The following is a 17,530-nucleotide window of genomic DNA, read 5'->3' as shown; positions in this document are numbered from 1 at the left end:
CAGATACTTCTCGCGGATAGTAAATGACTCTCCCTCCCTCCATCTCTTGCAATCAATGTTCTGTTGCTCTAAGAACCGTCTGACCACCATATTTGAGCTATTTTCGTACATATTTATACTGTCGGTACAATATTACAGATTACATTGACTCGAGAATAAAGAAACGCCGTGCAAGATGACAGTTTCGTATGCACGATTTTAAAAATTATCGCTTTAACGATAAACCAACAAGCTATCGCGATGTGAGATTCGAAAGGTGAAAATCTACGAATTTTTATGCCTTAAAATGTCAATAGCAAAACGTGGTTTTCAGAATTACCACCATCCTCCTCAAAAAAAAGTTTTAAGTTTGCTCTAGTATAAAAATCTCCGCGTTTATCGCTGTTTACTGAATACTTTCAATCTACGCTATATCACAAATTTATCCTAAATTAATACAAATGATTAATCAAATTACTTTAAATAATACAACGTACCTTCATCGGACGTTTCCATCATGAATCTCAAATTTGAGGCTGATAGTAGTAAATTCAGAATTTTAATTAATAGTACTTATCAGTAGTATTTTAAATAAGATCTCTTAAGAGGTGCTCGCGTAATCTATTACAAGGTATTGTTTAGGACACCAATTGCTACTTGTCGATCAAACAGAATTGTTAGGTAATACCAACAGTAAAAATTCAGTTGTTCCTTATTATCTAAATATTATAGAAATATATTAAATACTTCTTTTTTATAAAATTAAATTGTGTGTTTAGCTAATAAAAAAAAAGTTACTACAAAAATTAATATAAAAATTAATAACACTAAACCTATTCGGTTAATTAGCATTAATCGAAACACTGTGTGGCGGTCGGAAAATCCTTCGACCCCGTTCTCACGGCGTCCGACACGGCGGGCGGCTCGTTACGGATTCCAGTACGCGCCGCCGCGTTTTCCAGCTCGCGCTGGAGACCGGTCGATCCGGTCACCGGCCTTGCGGTGTTCTGTCAGGCAATTAATTCGCTGCGATTTTTTTCGAGACGGGGTGTCCGGAACTTGTTCGACATTTTCATACGCGCCGCGGCGAGAATACAGGATATTAAAGAAAAAATTTTCGTGACACTTTCATCTATTCTAGATGGGAAACTACGATGAAGAAGTCCAAGAACGACGAAATTTCGTTCGAGACTTTGTTTCCGTGTTGCTAGGGTAGATGTCCCAATTATTGTCACCTTATAATCCGGTAGCACACACATGGGGATCTTTTATCATTTGATATATTTCTTGTCAAAGAGTTCCAAATTATTAGAAAATTACTACTTATATAGAACATTATTATTTAAGATAACTAAACTGGCTCTTGTTATATGCAATTTTTAAATCTTGACTAAGCTTTACTGTATATACTTGATTAGAATATTTACTATGTATGTTTACTTTTGTAACTACATAGATCCATAGGCTTGAGTCAAGCCTAGGGTCCTTCCAAAAAGTACAATACACATAAGGGTACACTGAGCTTCAAAGAGTTAATATACTCTTGCTCTAGGCTCCAAAAAACTAATACAGTGATTCCTCGACGAACTGGAGGAATCCCCGTTTGGAATCAATCAAAACAGAATAAACAGAAGTTAAATAGACGCTCGACTTCGGGTAAAAAACAAGTTTACGAATGGCTGAAAACCTTTTCCGCCTTGCCATGAATGCTCCAAAGCGAACCCAAGTACGTCGCACTCATCGAGACATTACTGTAACTCGTAAACAAACCCTCGAACGCAATTCTACTTCTTGATTCCTCCTTTTGGTTCGTCATGGTAGAATTCACCCTAGGGAAAGTGTCCCGTATTTTCATCGACATCCTTCTAGATAACACATGACGCCTTGGAGACGGCTTAAAGACGCCTCAGACCTAAAATAGCCGTAATATGGGCGTCCTCAAGGCGTCGTGTGCTATCTGGGCTGTGTATGCCCGGCAGGCGGCACGTTTCTCTCGTTATACAGATCGACACACACCTCGAAATCCTAACTGTACAACCCGTGATCATCACCGCCCATGGGGATCGACGGCATATCAGCCGCTCCCGTGTGGAACGCAGGGACGTGCTCGATTATTTCCCCCGGGACCGTGCGAGAAGGTCGCGGTCACGCCGTTCGCGAGGTCCACCTCGAATCGGTCGCTTTGATTCACGACGTTCCTGAGAACATTGCTGGGGACTGCTTCGCAGGTGTCCACAGTTGTTACGAGGAATCCATGAAGGTACTGAAAATCTAGGAATGGTTTCGTATCACCGAGAGTCTGGGATTGTGGCATAAATTGTTCCATAATTTGATAAATATTCACAATAAAAGAGCCACCTCCGATTTCGACGATTTTTTAATATGTTGTAAACGTCGTCACTCTGAGTAGTATTGTGAAAGTTTTAGTTAGGGGTCACCGTTTGTAAAAAAGTTATTATAAACAAAAAAAGTTTAGTTCCCCTAACGGAAGCCGAGTAGTACATCGTCGAAAGGCGAACGAACCTATTACTCTAACCCGCCACGCCAGCCCGTGCATACAAAGTCACGATATCCGTAATTAATCCTCAATCATCCAACATCACGGACCGTCTGGAAAATCCATTAAAAAGAGGGACCTTTAAATCAGTCCGGTCGCGGATCACGGGGTGCAATCGCATGCGGCGGCGAGCTTTGAAAAATCAACAATACCGAGCAAAGTGGCGTTGCATCCTGTCTTAGTTGCGGTTCAGACGATTTTACCGGGAGCGCCCGTAAACAGGAAGGACGCAAAAAAAATGCTTAATTATCGATCGAGCGGCAAACCCCTGGCGGGCATGTGACGCTTTTTTGTAGCCATCCCGGCGATATCAGGGCATGATGTAAGGATACAAGGTGACCTTTTACGACCCTCTAAATTGCATCGTCAACCAATAGGATAGTTTCATTAAGAAAACCTAAATTTAAAATATAAAGTAGCGCGCACGACAGAAGATTAAGTACGTTCTGTTAATATAAGGGTGTCGCAAAATAGGTGTAAGTGCTTGAAAGGGCTGATTCCTGGGGTGATTTGAAACAACTTTTTCCTTAACGAAAAAGTTCTCCGAGGCTTTGTTAACGAGATATTAACGAAAAACTCGGACCAATCAGAGCGCGAGTCGGCTGACTGAGCTCCCGCGGTAGTGTTGGCTACGCGTTGCGCTTGTACTAGGAACAAGTAAATCGGCATACATCGAAGGAAACTGAGTAGAATAGCAAATGAAAAAGACATGACAAATGAAATCAAACTTTTCATTTTCATTCGATAATTTTTCTTTTCCTAATCTACGCAATTTGCTTCGATGCATGCCGATTTGCTTGTTCCTAGTACAAGCGCAATCTCAGCCGGCAGACTGACGCTCTGATTGGTCGGGGGTTTTCGTTAATATCTCGTTAACAAAACCTCGGAGAACTTTTTCGCTAAGGAAAAACTTTTTTCAAATCACCCCGGTTCAAGGACTTACATCTATTTTGGGACACCCTGTACACTACAACTTCACTGGCACAATGACAGTAACTGCGAAACACTGTCATAGCTCTTTGACTGCTTATCAGGTAAGCCTAAATTCTGGATAAAATAATAGACCAATAAACATACTATCTTAACGCATAATTATCTTCTTTATATCTTTAAAGGGTAATTGGCAACGCCAAATGTAAAAAATGTTCATTTGTCTCCGCTCTTATCTAAATAAGTTAGTTAAGACAATCACCACTATCATACACATCTTGTCTATTATTTGGCACAAATTGCTCGCATATAAGAAGTTACAGTAGTGATCAAAATTCGGCAATCTTCCTCTACGATGTGCACTAGGAAGACGCAAGAACCAAGTCCTGACAAATAAGATTAATCGGCATCAAATACGGAGCGGGCCGGTTGTTGCACTCTAGCAATTAAAGCCCGTTAATAAAACACCAAGGCAAATCGTTTCGCGCTCGCCGGAATGTGAAAGTAGATAAGTCTCGGCGCGGTTCTCGCTGGTTGTGGCGGAAAGTACCGCCGTTCGATCTCATTATCGAATTCAGTCTTAATTGAGATTAGTTTCGTTAACGTGTTTCGCGGCCGGGGACTAGTTCCGCGAACCGATACCGAGGCGGGGGCCCCCCACGTAAATGTCATTATCACGATCCCAGAGCCATGCTAGAACGGTGGTCCAATTAGGTTGGTCGAAACCGGAAACCGGCTATTCGGTCCAGCAGGAGCTCCATGTCGTGAGCATTGTGAATATCTGAAACGGTGCGTTGCATTTTAGTGTTCGATCCGCTTATTATCCGAATCAGCTACGTGGTTGCGCGAATAGTCCACTTACGATCGGTGTTAATTGTGCAAAATGATCCGTTAACGGTGCAACCGGCAAGAGTGGGATGATTTAACAACGATGAATAGGTTGAGTCTAGAGCGAATGTTATTCGTATAATAATGGTTTTTTACCATTTCACTGTGAACGACACGTCACGAAGATGAATAATAATCCGATAACTATCGTCGTTGCAACGATTTCAATAACAAAAGGAACTTGTTATTTTGTCGTTGGATTAGTCCATTCTGACCACCTAAAAATCATAGGTATTGTTGTATAGTCTCATTTTCTTTAGTTTCAGATACAAGTAAACAAAAACTAGGATTTCTGATTTTCTAGATCAAAATTTGTTGGCAAAGTGAGTACGATATTTTAAAAACGTTTGTTTTTGAATAAAGGGTCAACACTTAGAATAAAAGAAATCGATTCCAGCTAAGAAGTTTTATACAAAAACGTCTGCAAAAAAGAAAGCTTTTTGGATATCAAAAAAATTTCTATGTATACGTTGGTAGCATATTTTATCTAGAAAATGAGAAATTCAGGATGGACTAACCCTATAATGTCGATTGAATGTACCCTCACGAGCAAACTCGGCTTCCGCTAGGGGAAAAAGTGACGTAAGAAAGAGGCTTCCCAGCACTTGGGAAAATTTATTTCAAGTACTGAAATGTTAATTTGGCATAAATTTCAATAATTCGGAACCCTGGAGAGTTTCCGAAATTTTGCACTAGACGGTGACAGTGAAATAAAAATTCAGACACTTCTCCATTACGAGTCGTCTGCGGATAAGGGTTAAAAAACATCGGCTTAGAAAGGAGTCGTAAACACAATGAAAAGAAGAAAGAAAAAAAAAAGAAACGAAGTATCATCGTAGCCACGGGCGTTTCCACGAGCGGAGTCAGACTCGCGACTGTGTAATTTCAATTCGTTTAAATACACCGTAAAAAGCCTCGATTTATTTCTACGGTGCAGGCGTGACTCCTGTGAAAGGGATATATTCCTCGGTGAAGGTGAAAGTTCGAGGATCGTCCGCCGTGTCGTATAAATCATTCGACCGGGCCACGGAAATAAAACTACAGAAACCCTTCGTCTTACTTGCAACCCCCCCTTCCCCTACGTGCACCATACACCGCGTTCGAGATTTATCGACAATGACCCCCCGATGCCTTTCTCCCAACAGCCTCGAGAACAACTCGAAGATCCCTCTTTCGTAATTTCCCGACCTGCTGACTAAAATTAGCACAGCTCTGAACCACTGACACGAATGTAGAATAAATTGTTTTGATTTGAGGCTTTCTTTTCGAAATAATCAAATTTGAAAATCTGCTGGACACGCGTGCAATTGGACTTGGCCTAGCGTGGCTGTCCATTGCATTCCGTTTCTACTTAATACATACCATGCCTAAAGCACGTTTCAGATTAATTTTCAAAGTCGATATTCTCGAAAATAAAGCCTCGAATGAAACAAATTTATTCCATATTTTCGACTTATTTTCTCATGTAGAATCACCCCCTCACCGGTTGTACCAGAAATACTAGGACACCCTGTATATGTATACTAGACTGCTAACTTCCTTGTATAAAGTGTCCTTAAAAAGCATCTACAAAAATTTTAATCTTCGTTGCTTAACCTTTATTAACTAATCTTTTGTGAAATGCCATTTTAACGATATTTACACATTGCTTCTGGGCATCTGCAAAATAAGATACTTTTGTACATGCTTTTTGGGTACATTTTATATAAACGATATATATAGAGAACTTAGCAGTCTAGTTTATACATAGAAATCTGTCGTCGAAAAATAATGTTTCTCCAGAAACCGATAGACTCTATTCTCTAGAAAAAAAAGTTCATTGTTATTTTAACCACAATGCACAAGGATTAAAAATTTTGGGGTATCTATAATTATGTCCACGCAATGTAGGCATCCATGTCTCTCGTACACTAAATTCTGACGTAATTGTTCCGCACAATTATTCCTTTAATGCTTCCAGAATACGGACACGTGCACCGACAACCGAGCTAGACGCTAACTTGTTCTCTCAGATGTACAAGATGTGTTACAAAACGAGCGCAACAAACCTAATTATCTTTTTCCAATTCGAGAACATATTACAAGCGTGGCCGTCTCTGGAGAATTTACCCTGTTCATCGGAAAACTTAGGGCCCCCGCGGGGGCAGCCCCAGAGGCCGCCGAGCTAAATCGCGCCCTGTAATCTGGTCGGTTGTTGGAACGCCGGTGACCTTGAAGTGACCTTCCATTGAATCGAATGACCCCGGGCAACCTCGCCGGGCCCAGCGGGGGACCTGGAACGTTCCCCCGTTTCGCGGGCTGAGAGGCCCGCGGACGAGTCCACACCATTACCCCGCCAGCGGTGGCGGGGAGGGGTGGGAGGTGGAGGGAGGCATTGAAAGACGACGGATTTAATGAGCAGTTTCGTGTTTCGGTTGGGCGCGATACGCGGATCGATTCGTCCACGGTAATTGGTAGGTATAATTGGCACCGGTCGATGGGCTGGCCAAGTTTCCAAGGGTCGTCTTAGTCGCATTTAGTCTTAGTGAAAAATCAACCGGTTACAGGGATTATCGGCTTATCAAGATCATTCCGATCGGTATCGATTTCCTTCTTTGTGGAAATCACTACGGGGTCCCATGTTAGGCGCACGTCTTATATTCAGTGTCGTTACCCCCACCTATCGAGTACACGTTTATATCAACTGGGACCTGACATAGAGGGCGAAGCCTATAGGTACCTCATCAATATGGCGTCGACAAGCCACCGGTTTAGTTTCCTTTAAGGGGGGCAATATCAGTTTTGTATCGATTATATCAATAAATATGTTAACTTCAATACAGAGCATGTGCGATTGGACAGGTGACAATCCTATTAACTATAATTGCCATGCGTACTGCGGTGGCGTTCACAGCTTACGCTTTTCCCCGCTAGGTATCGCATGGCGAATATCAGATCTAAATACAGCAACGAAAGTTAACGTGAAATATAAAAAACAAAATTAAGACAAACCTTTGATCCGCATGAATCGAGGCGTAGGTGGTGCACAATTCGTCCAGTCCCAGAAACCCTTTCGTGACCTTCTTCTAGTGACGTGCGCCGTTCAACGTTCGTAAATACGCACCACGCCCAACCACCAACCGCTGGAGGAGACAGGAAGGGCGTAAAATTCACTTTCGAGTCACGTACCCGACGTACATCATTCGAGGGTGTACACCTTGACTGGGACAGGAAATCGGCCGTGTAAACGAAGCCTTAACCTAGGCGAAGCAGGCGGAACAAGGCGGGGCACGGGGAAGGGAAAGGGGGGGGGGCAAGGTAACGCTGCCCGGGGGCCGAAATGAAAGAGAACGCGCGCGAACGCAAATACGGCGTAAATCACGGGCACGCACGGGGAAATCACTCGAACCGCTGCGCCTCGACGGCCGATAAGGATATCTCGGCCGGGGGCGGTGTATTCAATAATCCCAATCACCGGGCTCGTTAGAGACCAAGGAGACCGGATATTCATCCCCTCCCCCTCCCTTAACGACGCAATTAGAACAGGTGGGTGTGCTCGAATTAGTTCCGATAAACGCTCTGTAGAAACGCCCCCGCGCCTTTTGTGTGTTTTCTGTCTTTTTTTTTCTTTTTTCTTGAACAGGAGGGCAAAAACGAATTTATTCAGATCGTTGCCGCGATAAACGCGCGCTGCCGACCGTATCATTAATTCTCTGTCACGGTCGTAATAAGCCCTTAATCTTCCGCGGCGAAGCCGGCTACCAAGTCGACGGCGAAACCGACCGTGTATATGTACACGCGCGCGCGCATGCGTGGTGTACCCCTGGTATTCCGCAAATTTCTCTGCTCTCACGCGGTCATACCCCCGCCGCACACGGTATTTACGATGGAAAAGACACTTTCCGCCGTGGCCGCCGATTAATAAAGGTAATTAATGCCGGTTAATAAATAATCACGTGGACCGCGTTAAATCACACGACCGAAGGACGACCGGCGCGTCGTGGAACCGACCGCGGCGTGATGCCTCCTTTAAGATCCACGGATACCACCGGTGGTGTCTGCCCACGGCGCACGGATACAGATGGAATTCCTTCGTTGCTTCGCTATTCCGTTCCCAGAGACGATTTTTATATCTTACTGCCCGTTTCGGATGCGGAGTTTTTGTCGAAGATGATTTACGCCCGGTAATTTATTAAAAGGATGTGTCGGAGGGTGGTACAATCTTAGACAGAAGTGCATGAAATTTAACGTACTTGCTCATGGTACGTCTTATCGTATAGGAAATCTAGATTGTAAGGTACACAAATAATAGTTGGAATATTATTTTTACTCTTAGAAAAATATTTTTGCACATTACGAATGTTTTCTTTTTTTTAACTTTTGGCAATGAGAATGCGCTGAATTCAATTTTATAGCGTGAAATTCTAATTGTAGAAAGAAATTCTCTTTACAGATGTTACACGCTACTCTAATAATAAGAATAGAACATGAGTTCGAAATGATTCACCGTTCGAAATGTGTGGTACTCGTTTGGCTTGCACATGTCGAATAATTTAAAGCCAGGTCTGGCTCGGTTGCAAATAAAAGATCGGGTCCGATGTTACTTTCGTTTGTTGCTCGGAACCACGCTCGTGGGCAGCTCTTATTTCACAATCGAACTAAGATCGTGATCTCGCGCGGGGTCTCATTCCGACTTTCCATTTCGTTCGATGCCATGTGTACGTAATACATTATCCGGCCGGTTGTTCGTCGCTTTTAAGGCGCTGATTATGCGTACGATCGGATATAGAGGGTGCCCCGGGAATAAACGCGGATAGTATTCAAATACAGATTCTAGAAAGAGATTCGAACCCACGAGCTTACATTTGCGAAAGCATTCTGGTTAAAAAAAAAAAACAAAATTCTTAGTATTTATTACTTGAAACAATAATCATGAAGTTCCATGTACCGCGGTGACAAATATTCCGGTAATTATGCAGATGAATTAAGGGATGATTGAACTGATTAAAGAAGTTTATCAAGCGTATCAAAAAGAACACATAGAAAAATTGATCACGTGCTCATTGTTGCATTGATTTATATTGTGATCGGACCCAAATATTCATATGCGAATGCTCACGTTTTCCTTCTATTATAAATTTTATCATATTGGAAAAGTTAAATTTTAAATTACGATATTTCACTTCTTGACATGTGCTACAAATATCCTGGACCATAAATTAAACACGCAAAAGTGTTTAATGTCTGTTGTGTAATGGAGTCATACTGTAGAGAAGGAAGAATAATGTCTTTGCAAACGAAAAAATATATTGTATGTATACATATTGTAACGATGTTCAGCTGTAAATCCAAAATCATCTAAACGAATTATAATTTCTTAATTTTCTTCGATTTAAAATTTGACAAATTGTTATTATTTTGCAAGATCTTCTTACATTTACAACGTTAAACGAACAACTTCTTTCTTTGCCAAACACTAGATTCGAAGTTTGAACAATATAGATTAATGACCTTTAGATTATAAGTAAATGACCTTTTTACACAAATATTAAAAAATTGCTCCTGATCTGTTTTATAATAATCAATAGTCAGATATCTCAATAACTTTGCTCGTGAGAGTACATCTCACCACACGGGGTCTCTGGCGCCTCCTGCGGGGGTGCTATGACCCCACTCTCTCACCTCACGGGGGTCTCTGGCGCCATCTGTGGGGGGTTTTGTGACCCCACGATCTCACCACACTGGGTCCCTGGCGCCTCCGCCAGGGGTTCTATGACCCCACACTCTCACCACACAGGGTCTCTGGCGCCATCTGTGGGGGTTCTGTGGCCCCACGATCTCACTACACGGGGTCTCTGGCGCCTCCACCAGGGGTTCTATGACCCCACTCTCTCACCACACGGGGTCTATGGCGCCTCCTGCGGAGGTTCTATGACCTTCCCTTATGCCATTTTTTCCCCTAGCAAAAGCCGGGGAACCAAAGAAATGTCATGTATGACGTCATAGTACGTAACATGTATGCAAAATTATTTCATTGTTATTAAGATATCTGACCATTGAATATTATAAAACACATCAGGAGCAATTTGTTGGTACCGTGATCATCACAGCACTAGCGCCATCTATGACGATTTTATCTGTTATGGGAACTAAACCAAAACCTTAAAATTAGTTTGGAGGGTAGAAGGTGGGAAAATCTGACCCCTGTACCCTCTTTGGCTGATTTGTAGAAAACCATAGAAAACGCATGTGGCTGATCGTGTGTCGTGTGAGGTGCAGTTGATGTTTAAAGAAATATACAATTTTATGATTTAGAATTATGAAATAGTGCCTGTAATTATACATTCTTAATAGGACTAACGTAAACAATGTGTCTATAATCGAATACAAAACGTAATATGAATAGTCTGAAAAATATTCATATATAGATGGCACCTAACCTATTTGCAAATTTTATTGTTGGAAAACTACCTAATCTTTCAAATTTACTGAAATTACATTATTGTGATATACATAAATAAAGGTACTGTTATGAAATTAATGCTAATATCGATATGTATTAGTTATAAAATTTATATCACAAATGTAAAAATCGTTACTTTATAATCGTAATCATATTTTTTATTTTACTTATACATTTGATGTAATAATTTCCTAAAAATAATTTAATATAATAATTTTTGCTAACATAGTACATGACAAATTTAGTTAACAAATTCCAGACCGATGACCCAACGTATGAGTCATGAAATATTTAATTCGTTTAATTTAGCCATAGTCTTGTACTAACGCGTCAGTTTCGAATGTGTTAAGCAATTGACGGGTGTTAGTAAATTATTTTATCTTAACACAAAAGTTATGAAAGATTTTCTTATAGTTAAGCTGTGAATCTTCATGCAAATTTATATTTTTATAGACTAACTTGCAGAGACAGGAGATAAATAGAAACTTAAGTCTTCTTAGAGGAATATTATTGATTTAAGAGTAACATAAAATATTATTAAGCGTAACCAGAGTTTTTATTTCTAATAATAATTTTCTCAATGATATATATTTTAACCCTTCAGTGTTCGGGTGAAGAGTATTCAAATGGAAAAACAATATCCTCATGGGTCCCATGGACCTAACACGTGCACTGGAGGGTTAAGTAATCAAACCTTAGGTAACTGAAATTTTATTGTATTTTAGACATTCAATGTGATTAATTTCAAAGCTTTTATAGTATATCATTCTTATGTACTTTCTAAGCATTTAATTTAATTAATATATGATTAATATGTATTGAAATTACATACAATTTGTGTTGTCTTTTCATCAGATATACTATGGACATTGTTTTAACAAGATATTTTTAATTGTCAAAGTGTAACTTGAGCTAGTCACAGGTTCAATTTCTCAATGTTGTTCCTGTCTAGCTGACCATCTAAATAAAACAGGGAATTGTGTCGGCTAACCTTCGCAATATTCAGACAATACAATGTATCAGTTATGCGATATGTACTCATGGATATATAATAGGCCCCAAACTGCTAACACTAATGCAAATGTCCAATTTTCGTTGCCATTTTCAAAGTGGTTTCAAATCGATTGGACTTTGGCCTCATTGGTGAAAGTGGTGTGGCCATACAACGCGCATAATATTATTTAATCCATGGGTCGTTATGTATGGAGTTTAAGCTTAACATTATATATCTGTTTCCTGAGCAATATTTAAACATTTGTCAACTGTAGATAAAAACATACTTTATCAAATATAACAAGTTAGACATCTGTTGTAATATTCAGCTTACACATCACTGGTTGTTAGACCGTATAGTATTTTAGCAGATACCTTGTTGTACAGTAATGGACACGGAGAAGGAAGAAGTCCTTGAAGGAACGCCTGCATTGTGTATGAATTCGCAGAGCGAGATGGATTTGGAGAACCATCAAGATGTTATTTTAACGGATGAAAGTGTATTGGAAGTTAAGGATATGTCGGAAGCAAACATTGATATTCATAATAGAATGTCCGACACGAGTCAATGCAGCCAAATAATGGAAGAGGAAACTGCGTCCGTCGATGACACAAATGCATATAATAGTTCCACCATGGAAGATTATATTATGGAGTCCAATACAGACAGCATTGCAGCTACGGACGATTTGAGACAGTTTGATGTTTTAGACGATTTAGAACGTCATACAGATCAGAACTGTTCAGATATGGACTCTGATACAAATGAAAGTATGGACTCCGATGTACCCGACGAAGAAATCGAAGCTATGTTAGAAGAAGGTAATCTTTAATAGTGGAATGATGTCAATCATCCAAATACAGGGTGTTTGGCTACTTGTGTCGGAAACTTTACGAAGTGATTCTACATACTAAAGTAAGATGATAATCAAGAATAACAAAATTGCGTTAAAGGTTTTGTTTCCGAGTAATTAATTGTCGAAAAAACGTTTGATAAGTACGACGATCGATGATCATCATGTTTTCCATCCGTATTTTCGATAATTATTAACTCGAAAACGTAGCCTTTAACGGAATTTAGTTATTTTTTATTTTTATTCTAGTTTGGCATGTAGAATCCGTGCTTTAATTGCTGAGACCCGTAATAGAACACCCTGTATATTTTATACATGTTCATATTAAAAACTTATGGGATAAAAGTTCTTAAAGACATACTGAAAGTACAATACATGGAAGTATGGAATATTTGGGTGGAAGAGTTAAATTACTTAGAAAAAGAACAGATGATTTGTTCTTCTGTTTTTTTTTACTTCTTACATAAATTGTACAGCAGCAGAAAACATGTTTTAGTTGAGTATTATATGCTACTGTTAGGTTTACCAGAGGAATTTAAAGGCAAGAGAAAAGACAGGAGGGATAGTGTGCCGTATGAAGAAAAAGAGAAGCTTGTCTTGGATGGTAGGTATTTATATGTTTTTAAATATCTTCATATATAACAAAAATGAATAAGATCGTAATTACAGTATCGAAATAACGGAGAAATGAAATATTACATTTTTATAGTACAATGCGTTTTACAGAAATCGGCCACAATCATTTTGATGTACTTCCCGAGGGTTGGGTACAAGTGACGCATAACAGTGGGATGCCTTTGTATCTTCACAAACAAAGTAGGGTTTGTACCCTTGCAAAGCCATATTTCCTTGGACCTGGTAGTGTCAGAAAGCACGAAGTACCTGTGAGTGCTATACCTTGCCTTCAATATAAACGAGCTCTTCAAGAGGAAGAAGAAGAAAGAAAAAAAGAGAAGGATCGCGATCCGAATGCAGAAGTATGTAGTCTTCCCAGCGCAAAAATCGAAACAATTCAAGAAAACCGGGCAGCTCATTCTTTAGACAGTCAACAGTTGAGAAATTATTGTCACTCGCTGTTTCGTTTCAAAGCTATTAAAGTAATGAGATTTCAGTAAGTACACTTCCTGTAATTCTCTTGTAATCATATCAGACTGGCTACCATTATTGTTGAACGTTTAGGTCATGGTCGGCAAGAAGAAAGTTCACAAAAAATAAAAAACATCGTAAGCAACTGGAACGACCAACTTTACCTGACGGAACGAAACTGATAACGTTTCCAGTTAGTAGCTCCGGTTTGACAGGAAGCAATAGCGGTGCTACAGGAGACGACAGTGGCGGACAAAGGCCGCCGAAACATTGGATAATGAACCCTTCGGGGAAAAGTTATGTTTGCATACTTCATGAATATGTGCAACACGCTCTCAAAAAACAGCCGACTTATAAATTTAAAGAATTAGGTATGTTCAAGAAAAGAATAAGTCTCGTATAAAGAATTGAATTCACATTTGTAACAGAGGTTCGAGGCTTTTACAATTCAGCATCGTACAGTTTATTACTGATAAGGCGTTCAAACGTAAGTCGTGTTCTTTTCATTCGCGGGTAAGCCTACAGATTAGTGTTTCTATGTCTTTCCTAAAGGGACGGAGCTTACACCGAGAAGCCTTAGCAGTAGTAAAATTCTGTATCGTCGTCGGGTGAACATTTACAAAACCAAAGAATTGATTTTCAGAAAACGCCGCGACACCGTACTCTGCCGTTGTTTGCATCAATGATATGGAGTACGGAAGTGGTTTCGGTAGCAGTAAAAAGCAAGCGAAGGCTAATGCTGCTCGTAAAACCCTTGAAATCTTAATCCCCCAAATGAGGGATAAGATTTCGGGCGATAACGGTGGTGATACAGCTTTCGGTAACAATAGTCGGATGATCAAGGCGTCCAGAACAAATTCTGACGCGGACCTGTCGTTCTTCGATGAAATCTCGATAACCGATCCGCGAGTTGCAGAGTTTTGTGCCAAGACAACTGAGCCATCGCCGCATGCCATTTTAATTACATGTCTTCAACGAAATTATGGACTGGGGGACATGCACATTAATTATTCTGTAAACACTTTAAAACATCAGCGCAACGAATTCACAATGCGTGTTGGAAAACACGAGGCCACCGTTGTAAGTAATGTATTAATTAGAAATAAGTACAACCAATATCGCCAATTTGTGATTCTCTCTATATCAGAGACTATAAGTAATAGGTAGTTACCACACTTTATATTCAAGCAATTAGATTGACCGGAAATAAAGTGCGGATTTCCGTAACACTTTTTCCATAAGGCTATCTTAAAAAAATAGTAGACTGCAGTTGTGAGTCGACTGAAAATTAATTTACACGTTATATAATTACAATAGTACATTGAAATGTCCATATATCGATTTTGAAGTACTACCAAATCTCGTTTCAATTGGCCATCTGTTACTAAGTTGGTTGACTCAGAAAATTTTACAATCTATTTGACCTCCTAAACATGATTAGTGGATAAAAAAAATACGTATCTGATATGTTTGAATGTTGATGTTCTTTGCTAGACAATGTCGTTCGTGAAAAACAATTCAAATTCCAGCAATATGTAAGACAGTGAAAGAAAGGGTGTTGAATGAAAGTAAATCTTGCATCTTCATTCTTACTAGGATTTCAATACACATTGTAATTTAGATCTAGGTGATCTAATAAAAAATATTACGATACAAATTTTGAAAAGTTATTATTTCAGGTATGTCGTAACAAGAAAGACGGTAAGCAACGTGCAGCGCAAGCTATTCTACAGCTTATGCATCCTCATATCCAGTCTTGGGGTTCTTTACTAAGGCTGTATGGATCTCGTAGTGTAAAGTCTTTTAAAGAAAAGAAACAACTGGAACAAGAAATTACATTGTTACAAGGTAAAGCCGCCGTGAATCAACCGAATCACGCTATTTTGAGTAAACTTAGGCAAGAAATGCGCAAATTAGCTGAGCAAAGACAGGCTGTACAACCCATTGGTAAGTTTGTACCGCCAGATTTGCCGACGGGATCTGCAGCCAACTTGAACAATGTAGATTTATAGCATCCTAGTCAACTGTGTGAATCTTCTGAGTCTTAATTTATTTTGTAAGTTTTGACAAGACGAAAATACTTTGAATTTGTTTTCTCATTTCTTGTCTTGTATGTGAGCACAAAGTATTTTGTATATCTAATTTTACAATGTGAAGGAACGTGGTTCTGTCAGAATGGTGCTGATCATTATGTTGTTATTCGTGTGTACCCCCCTTTTACCGTTTTTATTTTTTACACACCTTACAAACTGTATGTAATAGGCTTAAGGATGGTGTACGAGAATACTGGTTGAGAATAAATGAAGTATAAAGCTGATTGAATATCAAGAATCGAAATACATTACAGAATAGGTACTACCTCATTTACTGTGTTCTTGTTACACCATTTTAAATATGCACGGCATATCTCGCACCTTTTTTTAATTAGAATTACCTGTACATGAGGAGGCTAATATTATATTTCAGTTTTAAAATATGTATAGAAGATGTTTTATAGATGTGATTATTGAAAGGACAGCAACTCGAAGAACATGATCATTTATTTTTAAAGAACTGATTACAATAAAGTATATTTCAGTTCCATATGTATTAAGGCATCAAAATTTTTGTATTAATAACAGTGATGATATATCCAAAAGTATTACAACTACTCTAACAAAATCCCTAAGAGAATCGATAATATAAATAAATTGTCAGATTACAAATAAAACATTTAATTACTTCCACGGATATGTACAATATTTTATTAATTGTACCTATCATTTTCTTTGGCACTTTCACATAATTTGTTTCTACATTATTTTCATTTTAAACCTATACTTTACGTAATATTACCGTAATCAATAATACTTAATAATAGTAAAGCAAAATGAATAACGCAATAATTAGTGATTTCTACTTACATGCTGTTTTTACTCTGTTGATCATTGTATCGTCACAATTATTACATTGTATATATGTATTTCTACAATGATTTAAACGGTTCTTTTTATTTTGACTATTATCTTATTTGTATAGAAAATACAAACATTAACGATCATTATTTCTATACTTTAAATTGCAGATATACCATTTGTGTTTGGTGTTACATGTTATACATATTAGTTGTGTGTAAATGAAATTGTTTTTTATTTAATTACTATGTAGTATAATACATATATAAATGTCTATATACCTACACAATTAAGTATATGTATGTATTATCAGCAATTATTATTTAACTATTTTGTTACACTATAAATGATGGTCAATAGTATGACTAATATAATACTCTAATTTGTCAATACTTCTTTATTATGAATGAGATACTGAATTTTTATTTGGTTTGATTCTCTTTTTGTTTCTAATGATTAGTACAACTATGAAATTATTTGCTCCGCAAAATTCTAACCTAATGGTTTTTTCAGTACTTCAAACATGTTTAATTTTCATGAAAAACACAACGGATTGTATTCTTCAGGTATATTTGATAAATATTTTGGTATGAATTTTCGTTCGGGAATCCTTTAACGCAGTATATCGAAGACGAACATGTTTATTTAATAGGCACATTTTAATAGGATCAGAATTATGATGATTTCAACAGATTATAGTTGGAAAAAATAACTTCATTGTAAAATAAACATGTATTATTCATTTTTTAAATATAACTTAAGTTACAGATATGTTTTCAGTGTACATGTAACTTAAGTTACAATATGATCTTTTAGAATATTAACATTTTAATATTACCTTACATACCCTATAAAATTTGAATCTGTTAATCAACTATACTTGTGTTCACTATTTGAAAAATAATTT

The 17,530-nt window shown here is 38.5% G+C and overlaps 1 protein-coding gene across 1 annotated transcript; it reads left to right on the top strand.

Moving 5' to 3' along the window:
* The first annotated feature begins 10,780 nt into the window (after nucleotides 1-10,780).
* On the top strand, nucleotides 10,781-15,742 carry LOC107185985 (microprocessor complex subunit DGCR8). The gene is made up of 7 exons (XM_015573769.1): nucleotides 10,781-10,856; nucleotides 12,177-12,611; nucleotides 13,164-13,247; nucleotides 13,370-13,754; nucleotides 13,823-14,100; nucleotides 14,373-14,809; nucleotides 15,409-15,742. The coding sequence occupies exons 2-7, from the start codon at nucleotides 12,179-12,181 to the stop codon at nucleotides 15,739-15,741; spliced, it is 1,950 nt and encodes a 649-aa protein (XP_015429255.1). The 5' UTR covers nucleotides 10,781-10,856; nucleotides 12,177-12,178; the 3' UTR covers nucleotide 15,742.
* Nucleotides 15,743-17,530: the final 1,788 nt, after the last annotated feature.

Source organism: Dufourea novaeangliae, unplaced genomic scaffold (assembly GCF_001272555.1).
Source record: "Dufourea novaeangliae isolate 0120121106 unplaced genomic scaffold, ASM127255v1 scaffold54, whole genome shotgun sequence".
NCBI lineage: Eukaryota > Metazoa > Arthropoda > Insecta > Hymenoptera > Halictidae > Dufourea > Dufourea novaeangliae.
The sequence above is the reverse complement of the archived record's forward strand: the minus strand, read 5'-3'. Positions and strand labels throughout refer to the sequence as shown.

Coding starts and splice junctions, on each gene's coding strand:
- LOC107185985 (XM_015573769.1), top strand. CDS start 12,179: ATGGACACGGAGAAGGAAGAAGTCCTTGAAGGAACGCCTGCATTGTGT. Junction 13,755..13,822: donor ATTAAAGTAATGAGATTTCA/GTAAGTACACTT, acceptor TTGAACGTTTAG/GTCATGGTCGGCAAGAAGAA. Junction 14,101..14,372: donor TTATAAATTTAAAGAATTAG/GTATGTTCAAGA, acceptor ATTGATTTTCAG/AAAACGCCGCGACACCGTAC.